The following is a 13373-nucleotide window of genomic DNA, read 5'->3' as shown; positions in this document are numbered from 1 at the left end:
GGCTCCGCCTCCCGGGTTCCCGCCATTCTCCTGCCTCAGCCTCCCGAGTAGCTGGGACTACAGGCGCTGCCACCTCGCCCGGCTAATTTTTTGTATTTTTTTTAGTAGAGACGGGGTTTCACCGTGTTTGCCAGGATGGTCTCGATCTCCTGACCTCGTGATCTGCCCATCTTGGCCTCCCAAAGTGCTGGGATTACAGGCTTGAGCCACCGCGCCCTGCCCATCCGTTCATTTTTAAAATGAATCTTGCTTGGGACTACAGGCCCCAGAATGGAGATAGCACTTCCTCCTGCAGGAACCAGGGACCACCTCACTCTCTTGACACTACAGAGCCTGCCTTCCGTAGCCCCTGCTTGTTGGGTGCTCCTAAATGCAGCCTTTGTGGCCATACTTAGCATGCAGTGTCCTCCCTCAGGCTGTGAGCATAGGTGGGGCTAATAATTTACTGATGATTTCATCCACCCAGAATTAACGTCCTGTGTTTTGCCATCCCCACAGCCCTAAGGTGGGAATCCTTTTCTTATAAACAAGGTAAACAGGAGGCAATTAAAACAATAAAAAATTTTAAAGGAAAGTTTAGTGTTCATAAATGTGTTTAATATTAAACCACCGATAGTCTAGAAGCAGCCTTTTAAACTTCTGTAATTTGGAATAGACTTTGGAGCAGCCTTTTAAACTTTGGAAGCAGCCTTTTTAACTTCTGTAATTTGGAAGTTCTGTAATTTGGAATAGACTTTGGAGATGAATCATAATGGCTGAATAGATGCAGGTAGGTGTCCTCCACAGAGAAAACCAGAATAGCAAGTAGATACTCACATTTCAAACAAATGGTCTAGGAGAGAATGCTGGGGTTCACCAGAGAAGAGGTGGGAAGCACCAGAAGTAAGCAGAGGATTCGAGGCAGCTTGCCCGCCTGGGACTGACTGAGCTGGGAGAGACTCCTGGATGTGGGGAAGCAATAAGAGAGACAGCCCTTGGGCTCCACACTCCCAAATGGGCTTTTATAGTCTTGGCTATGGGAGAAACACCGGACTCACTAGGGCCTCAGGCCTGACATACGAAGCTGCCTAAAGATGTTGCTCCAGAAAGGGAACCCACACGCACTCCCACAGGCATCTGAACCCTGGGCAGCCTCAGATGGGCATGAGCCCAGACATCAGGTATCTACAGACAGCTGCTGCCACTGTGCTGCTGCAAGAAGGCAGAAGGGAGACCAGGCACTCCCAGGCACCCCTGGGAGGGTCACTGCCGCCCTGCCCAAGGCTGCAGTTGAGACTTAGACGTGAGCAGACTGCATTCCCCATAGCTTCTTGCCCATGCGGCTTGCCTGGGAGGGACCTCAGCCTCTCTGGTTGCAGGCCCAAGGTGCAGTTTGCATAGTTGAAGTTCAGGCTGTGCCCCACCCTTGGCCTCAGTTAGAGTTGACTTGGCTGCAGCTGTGGCCCGGTTTAGGCGGGACAGGGAGTCCAGGCTCTCCTATACATACTCAGGATAATACTCAACACCCTGCTGTGGGATGATGCTTTTCTGGGAGGGGTCTCTGTCTGGTCTGGTCACAAGCCCACAGCTGGCACCATTTTAAGAGTTTAACACTTGGCTGTGCCCCACCCTCCAGGTGAGTTTGAGGTGATGTGTTCCACACCCTGCTGGGAGAGGAACAGGGTACACCAAGCTCTCTTACCAAACAGGGTAGTCCAAGCTCTCCAGGGTACACCACACACAGGACAATGACCACTGCAGTGCCGCAAGTGACTGTGGGACTGGGGACAAGCCTGCCAACTGATCGCATCTTCTTATAACACCAACATGGAGGGCTTGAGTCCCAGTGAGCTGCTCCCCCACTGCTACTGCTATCTCCCATGCCACACCAGCTGTCCAGGGGCCTGAGAACCTGCCCACACACCGGGATCATCGTTCCCACTGCTAGCTTCTAAGCCAGGCATCTGGAGGCCCAAGAATCAGCCCCCTAGAACCCACTAACTGGAGCCAGGGTATGCGGCTCTGGGGCCTAAAACAGTCACTCTGATCCCACTGCTGCCACTACTGGGGCCAAAGACTGGCTCAGTTGACGTCCAAGTCCCCAGTTAAACTTTACTACAACCTCAACTAATAGCTGTAGCTTAAGCCACTGAGGAAATCACAGATACCACTGACCCTGAATACTGCCAAAGAAGTCATACAAAGACCACTCTACTGCAGGTCAGTCGGGATAATTTCCCTAACCCCTTCATGAGACTTGTGACAGGGGTACTCAAAATACCTGCAGCGCTCAATTGCTCACCAGTGGGTGGGGTGGGGTGGGGGTGGAGCATGCTGGCAAGGCGATGCAGGAGCCGGGGCAGGCGTGTTTTGGGCACTGGCAGGAGCACAACTCTGTACTGGCCCTGCGGCAGCATCTGGGGGATGCTCACAACCCATGAAGCCTCAGAGGGAGTGTCACAGTCAGTGCTCTTTTGGCTCTGCCATCCACGAATGGCTTAGGTGTTTAACAGCTCGGTGTGACAGCCCTGTGTATTCTGAGCTCCTGTTCAGTGTCCAGGAAGAATCAGGTTGCATGAACGAATTGAAGATAGTAAATGTGGGGAATTTTATTGCCAATGAAGGTGGCTCTCAGTGGAAAGGGGAGCTGGAAAGGGGATGAAACAGGAAGGTATTCTTCCCCTGAAGTCTGGCCATCACCAGCTGGGCTCCTCTCCAAAGCTATGCCATCAAGCCATCCCTCTGAAGTCAAGTGGCTTCTTTCCGAAGTTTAACTGTAGTCTCCGATGTCCAGCTGCTTCTCCTCTTCTCCCCTTCTCTGCTCTCTGCCAGTGGAGCCTGGGGATTTTATGGGTACAGGACAGGGGCAGGGGTGGCGGGGCAGGCCAGGGGTGGTTTTGGAAAAGGCAACATTTGAGCAGGAAAACAGGGATGTAAAGTTTCCCCCATGGGCCGTGGTTCCAGCCTTGAGGGTGGGTCTCTTACCAGGGACCCTGCCCTTTTGTGCCTAGAATTTTCCTGCCTCCTGTTCCTATCACAGTGCCCCAAATCAAAGTGTCTTAACAACGTACATCCTCAGGAAAAAATTTTCCCCTACAAAAGCAATTTTAACAAACTGGAACAAGTGACTTGGCTGCTACACCCAATGTGTAGATATCAACAGAAGGACACAGTCACCATGAAAAAGCAGGAAGATATGACACCACATGAAAGATCATAACAATTGTCCAGCAGTAGATCCCAATAACAAAGAATTCCTCAAAATGCCAGATAAAGAATTAAAAATATGAATCTTAAAGAAAATGCAATACAATAGAAATCTGAAAACCAACACAAAGAAATCAGAAATTCGGTTTGGGATATGAATGAGAAATTTACCAAGAAGATACAGATATCATAAACTTCTATAATTTGGCTACTGCACAGCACGATGCATATAGTAAAGAAAATGTATATTTCAAAATTATTAAGAGAATACGTTTCAAGTGTTCTTACCACAGAAAAATGCCAAATATTGAAGGTAATAGATATGTTAATTTCCTTGAGTTTAATTATTCCACCTTGAATTCATCAATCATGCTGCATCCCATAAACACAACTATAATTTGTCAATTTAAAATAAAAAAAAAAAACTTAAGAGGTTTATTTTTACTTTTATTTTTAGGCTTTTTAAAATTCACATCCAGGCCGGGCGCGGTGGCTCAAGCCTGTAATCCCAGCACTTTGGGAGGCCGAGACGGGCGGATCATGAGGTCGGGAGATCGAGACCATCCTGGCTAACCCGGTGAAACCCCGTCTGTACTAAAAAATACAAAAAACTAGCCGGGCGAGGTGGCGGGTGCCTGTAGTCCCAGCTACTCGGGAGGCTGAGGCAGGAGAATGGCGGGAACCCGGGAGGCGGAGCTTGCAGTGAGCTGAGATCTGGCCACTGCACTCCAGCCTGGGCGACAGAGCGAGACTCCATCTCAAAAAAAAAAAAAAAAAATTCACATCCAATTTATAGCCCTTTTAAAATATATTTGCATTTGAAGATACATTTTTCAGTGCTTAGAAAGTTCCAGGCACCGTAGTGGTGCCTCACTCCCATAGTCCCAGCACTTTGGGTCAAGGCAGGCAAATTTCTTGAGCTCAGGGGTTTGAAACTAGTCTGGGTAACAGGTGAAATCGTGTCTTTCCAAAAAATAAATAAATAAATAAAGTTAGCCAGATGTGGTGGCATGTGCCATGTACATGTAGTCCCAGCTGCTCAGGAGACTGAGATAGGAAGATCACTTGAGCACAGGAGGTTGAGGCTGCAGTGAGCCGAGATCATGCCACTGTACTCCAGCTTGGGTGACAAAGTGAGATCCTGTCTTGAAAAAAAAGAAGAAGAAGAAGAAAAGAAAATTTCCAAGATTTTCCTCCCAACTGCTCACTCCAACACTCATAGCCTGAACATCTTCCCAAGATGCATCTCAACAACTCACTGAGATGAGTATTATTTCCTCTCAGCTGTGAAGAAAGAAAAATTGAGGAATTATGAGACAAAGACAAGGAGAAGAGAGGAAAGATTTCAGAATTAGCCAGAGATAAAACAACGGTGTCGCAGGTGACGACTATCTAGGGTTGGTGTCATGTGGGTAGTAAAAAGAATTCACCAAGACAGTTGTAGGTATATTTCACCAAGACAGTTGTAGGTAAAGAAAGGCAAATTTTTTTAGCAAAAGTAGAAAAATATGTTGCAAGAAAGCAAAGGCAAAACAGCAAGTGGGGAGCTGACTGCAAAGAGACAAAGGCTTGCTGGGGATTTTATAGGATGGTGCTTGTGCTGGAGAGAGCTACTTACAGTACTGATAATGGCAAGGTTGCAGTGAGCTGATTTGCATTTTTCTTTTTTTTTTTAAATGAAATTTAACTTGGCTTTTACTGCATTTTTAAAGTAGAAAAATGTAAAAACAAACACAACATAGTATTTCAATGCTGTACCTTTATGCAAATGACTTCATCTGTCTTTTTAAAACATGCTGTGATATAGCTAATGCTAAAACTGACACAGCTTCACCTTCTTCTTTTTCTCTGTACTGAAAGCTGCAGAATTCCAAAAGAATTCCACCTTTAATTCCAAAGCAATTTGGTTGAAGCCCTCAAATTAAAAGGTATACATCCACTTCCACTGCCCTGACTTTCCCCACATTGTTAATTGTGAGCCTCTGTGCCATGTTAGTAGATTAGGCAGGCTATCTATAATTTGTACAAAACGTCTTTAGCCAGGGTAAGGCTTTAGAAACTATCTTAAAAAGAAACTTGTCAAAATATTTTTGATATTTAGGACAAATACTAAATATTATCATTTTCTCCCAGCACATCTGTTTACACAGCCCAATTAGCTAGGTGACCCTGTTAAAGATCGGCTTATGGAATGACTAGGTGAAGTCATTTCCTGAGCCAAAAGATACAGATAATAAATGTTAATAATAGCAGCAGACTAAAAAATTCCTTTTTGTTATTTTCCATAATCAACAGTTTTAGCAAAAGAACTTTAGAAAATGACAGATTTTTTTGGTAAAGTTAGTGCCTGAAAAGAGTTTAATAAAGAACATCCAAGGCCTGATGCTATTTTTCTGAATGTAACTTTTAGTTACTTTCTGTAAGTTACATTCAGTTACCGTCAGACATCTTACTGATGCATGGAAAAATGCCCCAGAAACCTGCAATGGTTTACCTACATTTTACATTACATGTATTACCTCTTAAAACCCCCAACAGAATAAAGTCTTAGCAAACACAAATTTTAATTTCTGAACACCCTTCCAGTAAGATTGTAAAGGTGGGAGGAAGGGGAGGAAGGACCTGTGTTTTGTATTCCTAGTCTACTTGATTAAAATTTAATCTTTCAAGGGTTTGTTTAACTCACTATCCAGGCTGCTAGGGTTATGATGAACATTATTACTTCTTTCCAGAGTAAAAAAATGACATTTGAAAGTAATGTAAATGCTGTGACATGATTTTCCCAAGCATGACCTCATCTTGAAACATTAGAATACTTAAGAATTCTAAAGATTGGTATACCACCACTGCACCAGATTTTTTAATTATTCCAACAGCTACAGGAATTTTTTTATAGTTTTTTAATTTTATGAAATTAAAGCTGAAGAAAATAACTGATTCAGAAACCATAATAAAAGGAGAAATATTTAGCCAGAGATATCAGTTCTTCCTGAAAAAGGATAGCTTACCTCCTCTCATTGCAGTTTTGTCAAGGTGTCTTAACTGATTTCAGATAGAATTAAAAGTTCACCTTAAAAATAGAAACAAACAAAAGGACTACTTAAACTGACATTAACTAATAAAAATATGCTCAAATTTACTGACAGAATCATGGGCACTTCGTACAATACTTAGACTCTACCAGTTGTAAGTAAAATAAGGAAAAAATTATAATTACAAAGCCAGTCTTTCTCCTCGGGGAAACCAAAATCCACTTTTGACCAATTGTTCCCTGCATATACATATACTGTACATTATTATAAGCTTCTTCAGAGAAGCAAAACATCTTTGTCTTCCCGACACTGGATTATTTAGCATGTTAGTTTTTTACATCAGGAAGGCAACTGCATGACTTGCATTTTTCTACCAGCTAAGGATCTGGTGATAGCTGGGTGCAAGAAGGTTGTGAGTTATTTATGCAGGAGGGCTATTTGTCCTGGACCATGAAGAAAGGCAGACTTACAGCTTATCTGCCTCTTCTTTTTGCTTTCCCCTGCTCCCACCAGGCTGACTCTTTTGCCCTTATTAGAACTCCACAAATAGGAGTTCCTCTTCAAGCCCTCTGTATCCCTCATCCCTCCCTCATACCTTTAATTAAGAGCAAGGTAGGGGCCTTTACCCGATACAGCTCCGAGAGGTGGGAGATGAGTGACACCGAGACTTTGTACCCAGAACCTTCAGCTTCACAAGAAACTTCTGCTGGGGGCCAAAGGACTCGGGACAGCAGAGCTCAAAGCAGGGCCAGAAGGTGCAGTTGGAGCCACAGCGACGGGTCTGCTCTAAGGACAAGATGGCATCATCGTAACAGCACTGCTCCGAAGGGTTGTAGATCTTGTTCCCACACCTGGGCGCCGGCTGGCACAGCCATGGTCCTGAGTCAACAGGAACATCTGGGGGCAGACATTGATGGTGTGCATCCAAGGAAGAACAGATACTCAATTCCCAGTCTCTTTTCCCAACGTCACCTCTTCCCTTCTCATTCTTCCCTGTCCTGTCCTTACCTGTAGTTCCTTTTGAACACTGGGAGAGGAAGACTGTTATCCCCCAGACAAGAACTAAGGGAGAAAGAGAAAAGGTTGAACATGGAGCTGAGAATGTGACAAGTATGGAAAAAAGCAAACAAACGAACAGGGGTTAGGGTGGTTTAAAGGTGGAGATTATCACTTGCGGCTAAATCTGTATGGGATCCTGTTCAGGCAGGCTCTGAGCAGCACGCTCGTCACGCTTTGAGATAACTAGGAGGGCACAGGAGGCTGGAATAATGTTAGGGATAAAGGGGAATGAACTGGGTTGAGGTTTGGGAGCTGCACTGGGGATGGGATGAGATGATATTTGGATTTGGGGTCCTACTTACCCAAGATGCAGCATCGTAGCATCATGCTTCCAAAGAGGCTCTAGGAGAACTAAAGGAGAGGGGTAAAAGGCTGGAACTTATGGATACAGGCTAAATGGGCTTGTCTGTTACCCTGGTAAGTTTACTGATTGGACGGTTACCGATCATGCCACCTGCAGTCTCCCAAGCACACTCCTTGAAAGTAACCAAAGTCTCCCAAGCACATTCCTTAGTTTCTTTAAGGAGGAGACTGGGTGGCGTAAGGGACCAGAGTGCTGAATATTGCGGACTGACTCATTGCATTCTCCGTATACTCTTCCAGACCTCAGGGTGAATGAACGTAGGTTGGTCCTACTCCAAGTTAGGCTTCTAAGAGTTTTCGGACTCTGGCATTGATGAGGAGAGAGTGCCCAACTAAGCTCCAATCAGAGAGAATACTTCAGCCACTTCTCCATCTGGTTTCACATCTTTCCCTTCCTAATGCTTGCTTCTTCTATATTCCCCAAGCACGATGTCTCTGGAAATGTCAAGGGGACCCTTTCTGAAGCCACTTTGTTTTTTGCTCTGGAGTCATTAGAGTTGTCACCTGCTCTAGCAGATGAGCCATGGCTCTGGAAACTCCAATAAGCGGGGTGGGGGTGGAGAATAGCAATGGCCCAAATCTCCTGGTGTGCTTGGTGCAAGGATTCAGAGACCTCCAGCGTCTTAGTTACATGGTCAGGGAAAGTACTAAACACCTGCTTTTCATAATCATATTAGTGGCCAATGATATGTGATGTAGTACTTAGATGTGTGTAGTACTTAGGTGTACAGACAGAGGGAAGGGAAGGGCAGGGCAAACTGAGGCCTGCCAGGCAAGTGCCAGCTAGGGAAGGGCTTGGACAAGTTCAAATAATCCCAAAGCTATGGAAAGGACCTCAGCCTTCATGGGTGTGTGATGATTCCATCAGAAAATGTCTAAGGATTGGTCAGACTTTCCATCATCCACTTGCTGGCACAGCATAGGGACGAGTTCATCCAGCCTGTACCATAGCCTTTGAAATGGTTCTCCTTTTCTGAGCTTCGTTCTTAGCTTCCTGTATGTGTGTGGAGGTGTGGGGTGTGGTTTGGATGCACAAGGCTGCTTTTCCCTACCCCGGAACCTAAGAAGGCCAACAATGTGAAGATTCCTAGTGAGCCCAGGCTACCAGCTTGTTTACTACCAAATATTAAAAAGAAACGTTCGAGTTTGATTAGGTAAAATACAAAGGACAAATAATAATATCTTTAATATACAATTATCATTCTTCTTCCAGATGAAACTTCAGCTTGACTATTGGGCATTGGGAAGTTAATGTGTACTTAATTTTTCATCTTACAGAAGTGGCGAGGGGCAACTTGAAGGGATAATTTTTAATACATTTTATAATGATAATCATTTAGAGAAATTATCCTTAATGTTGTATCTCATTAATACTAAGATGTCACTGAAAGACACACTGTTGTTTTACAACTCTAAGATGCAATCTCATCACTTAGAATGTTTATACTTATTAACAGAGCTTCTTGCTCTGTTGAGACGTAGACTTTTGGAAGGCAAATAGAAAAATAAAAATATGTGGGAAATAAATGTGTTAAAGATTTTTTAAAATGTCTCCACATTTGGAGACTGCCTCCTGCGAATCATCTTTCAACCCCAGATTGGTTCCTGTGCTTTCTTACACAACATTGTTCTCAGTTCTACCAACAGCACTGGTCATGCAGAGTTTGGTTTTATTCTAAGCTGCTGACATCCATGCTGCAAGTTATCATTGAACTGGTGACACTAGCCCCTTCTTTCTTTGAATTTTCTTTCATTGACTCCTAGAGATTTTGACAACTCCTTCTGCCTTTCTTTTTTTTTAATTATACTTTATGTTCTAGGGTACATGTGCACAATGTGCAGGTTTGTTACATATGTATACATGGGCCATGTTGTTTTCTTTGTGGTAGGCAATCCTTTTGTGCCTATCTCAAAAACAAAATGTGATACTCTTCATCCCTTTGTCTTCTTGTGCCCCATAAAGCACTTGGTTATTGATTTGCAAGAAAATGTGTACCTGGGTTTATTCCTAAAACAATGAGTATGTGCTTCATTAGCAGTAAATTTACTTCATGGTCTTCTATTAATGTGTCATTCTGCACACACAACACACGAGCCAAATCATGGTGTTTTCTGATATTTAAAATGACAATTACACTCAACACATGAAACATAAGCAATCCACACAACTTAATTGAAGTGTCAAGAATATTAACCTGAAGACTTAGTTTGTCCCTGTACAAGCGGCAGCAGCTATGTCACTCTGCTTGTTTGGCAGCTATTGCAAGACCTTATTGATGATAAGTTGCATCACTAGTTCAAGGATATGGGAATGTAGACTATATATGTACATCTCTGAGTAGAGGAGAGTCATTTTAATTTGAAACTTAGTATTTATGAGGATCAGATGAAGTCACACTTGAAAAATCTCCCAGCACAGTAGCTGGCATGTGTCAAGCTCTTAGTGTTTTCTCTTCTCAACTGTGCTTTCTTAAGAAAGCTGCAAAACAGGCTGGCACAGTGGCTCACACCTGTAATCCTGGCACTTCGGGAGGCTGAGGCAGGAGAATAGCTTAAAGCCAGAAGTCCAAGACCAGCCTGGGCAACAAAGTGAGACCCTGTCTGTGCCAGAAAACAAAAATAAAATTAGTTGGGCATGGTGGCGCATGCCTGCATTCCCAGCTACTCAGAAGGCTGAGGTGGGAGGATCACTTCAGCCCAGGAGTTCAGGGCTGTGGTGAGCTGTGATGGCACCACTGTAATCCACCCTGGGTGACTGAGTGAGATGCTGTTGAAAGGAAAGAAGAAGGACAGAAGGACAGGAAGAGAATAAGAAAGAAAGAGGAAAATATACACATCTTGTTCCATGAATTATTGACAATTTAGGTCATAGGCAATCATCCTTAGTCTAAATTTTCTTGAAGGAAGAAAAAACTTTCTGGCACTAAGTTTCAACATAATTTAGTTACTGGACAATTTTTTATTGATTTAATGAAAATTATCCTCCTCCCAGAAAATTATTCTTAAACGGATGTGTAGGTAGATAGGTAAGATGTATAGGTAGGTAGGTAGGTAGGTAGGTAGGTAGATAGATAGATAGATAGATAGATAGATAGATAGATAGATAGATAGATAGATGATGGATGGCTGGCTGGTTGGATGATAGAGAGATGTTAGATTGATGACAGACAGACTGCATGCAATTTCCTTTTTTAGTCACTAATTTTACTTTTTTAAAATGTTAAAAATTTACTTTTAGTTTTTTCATAAGTTATTGGGGTACAGGTGGTATTTGGTTACATGAGTAAGTTCTTTAGTGGTGATTTGTGAGATTTTCATGCACCCATCAGCCAAGCAGTATACACTGCACCCTATTTGTAGCCTTTTATCCCTCACCCCCTCCCAACATTCCCCCTAAGTTCCCAACGTCCATTGTATCATTCTTATGCCTTTGCATCCTCACAGCTTAGCTCCCACATATTGGTGAGAAGATATGATGTTTGGTTTTCCATTCCTGAGTTACTTCACTCGGAATAGTTTTCTCCAATCTCTTCTAGGTTGTTGCAAATGCTGTTAAATCATTACTTTTTTTATGGCTGAGCAGTATTCCATTGTATATATATACATGCCACAGTTTCTTTTTTTATCTCATTAAACTTTTTAAATGGGTCTTAAAATTCTGTGATAAATTTTTGGTCAAGCTGTTTCCATTAAAAAGTACTGATTTAAAAAACTAATAACTTAAAACTGCCACACGCAAAAAAGAAAACCAAAGTGGTCCACAAAACATTCTCCTTTCCTTCTGAAGGTTTTATGATGCATTGTTATCCCTAACCAGTCTTTTATTACTAAAGTTAAATGGCCAATTGAAACAAACAGTTCTCAGACTGTTCTTCCACCACTGATTAAGACTGGGGTGGCAGGTATTAGGGATAATATTCATTTACCCTTCTGAGCTTTCTGGGCAGGCTTGGTGAGCTTGCTAGCTCCAGCAGCCTTCTTGTCCACTGCTTTGATGACACCCATGGCAACTGTCTGTCTCATATCATGAACAGCAAAGCGACCCAGAAGTGGATACCTAGAAGCTCTCAACACACATAGGTTTGCCAGGAACCACATCAACGATGGCAGCATCACCAGACTTCAAGAATTTAGGGCCATCTTCCAGCTTTTTACCAGAATGGCGATCAATCTTTTCCTTCAGCTCAGCAAACTTGCATGCAGTATGAGCCATGTGGCAATCCAGTACGGGGGCATAGCCAGTGCTGATTTGGCCTGGATGGTTCAGGATAATCACCTGAGTGGTGAAGCCAGCTGCTTCTATTGGTGGGTCGTTTTTGCTGTCACCAGCAATGTTGCCAAGATGAACATCCTTGACAGATGCGTTCTTGACATTGAAGCCCACATTGTCCCCAGGAAGAACTTCACTCAAAGTTTCGTGGTGCATTTCGACAGATTTTACTTCAGCTGTAACATTGATGGGAGCAAAGGTGACCACCATACCAGGTTTCAGAACACCGGTCTTCACTCAGCCAACAGGAACAGTACCAGTACCACCAATTCTGTAGACATCCTGAAGAGGCAGGTGCAAGGGCTTGTCAGTTGGATGAGCTGGTGTCAGCTGGATGCAGTCCAGAGCCTCAAGCAGCGTGGTTCCACTGGCATTGCCATCCTTACAGGTGACTTTCCATCCCTTGAACCAAGGCATGTTAGCACTTGGCTCCAGCATGCTGTCACCATTCCAACCAGAAATTGGCACAAATGCGATGGGGTTGTAGCCAATTTTCTGAATGTAAGTGCTGACTTCCTTAACAATTTCCTCATAGTTCTTCTGGGTGTAGGGTGGCTAAGTAGAATCCATTTTGTTAACACCAACAATTAGTTGTTTCACGCCCAGGGTGTAAGCCAGAAGGGCATGCTCTCAGGTCTGCCTATTCTTGGAGATACCAGCTTCAAATTCACCAACACCAACAGCAACAATCAGGACAGCATGGTCAGCCTGAGATGTCCCTGTAATCACGTTTTTGGGGAAGTCTCTGTGTCCTGAGGCATCAATGTCCAATGACGACAATGTTAAGATGAGTCTTTTCCTTTCCCATTTTGGCTTTTAGGGGTGTTCTGGTGGCAAACCCATTGCAAAAAAGTACCACAGTTTCTTTATGCACTCGTTGACTGATGGTTATTTGGGTTGGTTCCACGATTTTGCAATTGGAATTGTGCTGCTATAAACATGCATGTGTGAGTATCTTTTTCATATAATGACTTCTTTTCCTCTGGGTAGACACCCAGTAGTGGGATTGCTGGGTCAAATGGTAGTTCTACTTTTAGTTCTTTAAGGAATCTCCACACTGTTTTCCATAGTGGCTGTGCAAGTTTACATTCCCACCAGCAGTGTAGAAGTGTTCTCTGATCACTGCATCCATGCCAACATCTACTGTTTTTTGATTTTTTGATTATGGCCATTCTTGCAGGAGTAAGGTGGTATCGCATTGTGGTTTTGATATGCATTTCCCTGATCATTAGTGATGTTGAGCATTTTTTCTTATGTTTGTTGGCCATTTGCATATCTTCTTTGGAGAATTTTCTTTTCATGTCCTTAGCCCACTTTTTGATGGGATTGTTTACTGATTTGTTTGAAATCCACAATCCCCATCAAAATACCACCATCATTCTTCACAGACCTAGAAAAAACAATTCTAAATTTCATATAGAACCCACATAGCCAAAGCAAGACTAAGCAAAAAGAACAAATCT

General features: G+C 43.3%; 1 protein-coding gene and 1 pseudogene across 1 annotated transcript; both read right to left on the bottom strand.

Annotated features, from left to right (window-relative positions):
• Positions 1–6840: 6840 nt before the first annotated feature.
• Positions 6841–7619, bottom strand: IGFL3 (IGF-like family member 3). The gene is made up of 3 exons (XM_011963149.1): positions 7580–7619; positions 7227–7280; positions 6841–7115 (listed from the first exon to the last, which is right to left on the bottom strand). The coding sequence occupies exons 1-3, from the start codon at positions 7602–7604 to the stop codon at positions 6841–6843; spliced, it is 354 nt and encodes a 117-aa protein (XP_011818539.1). The 5' UTR covers positions 7605–7619.
• A 3648-nt stretch (positions 7620–11267) lies between these two features.
• Positions 11268–12669, bottom strand: LOC105526863 (annotated as a pseudogene).
• Positions 12670–13373: the final 704 nt, after the last annotated feature.

Source organism: Colobus angolensis, unplaced genomic scaffold (genome assembly GCF_000951035.1).
Source record: "Colobus angolensis palliatus isolate OR3802 unplaced genomic scaffold, Cang.pa_1.0 Scaffold60, whole genome shotgun sequence".
Taxonomy (NCBI): domain Eukaryota; kingdom Metazoa; phylum Chordata; class Mammalia; order Primates; family Cercopithecidae; genus Colobus; species Colobus angolensis.
The sequence above is the reverse complement of the archived record's forward strand: the minus strand, read 5'-3'. Positions and strand labels throughout refer to the sequence as shown.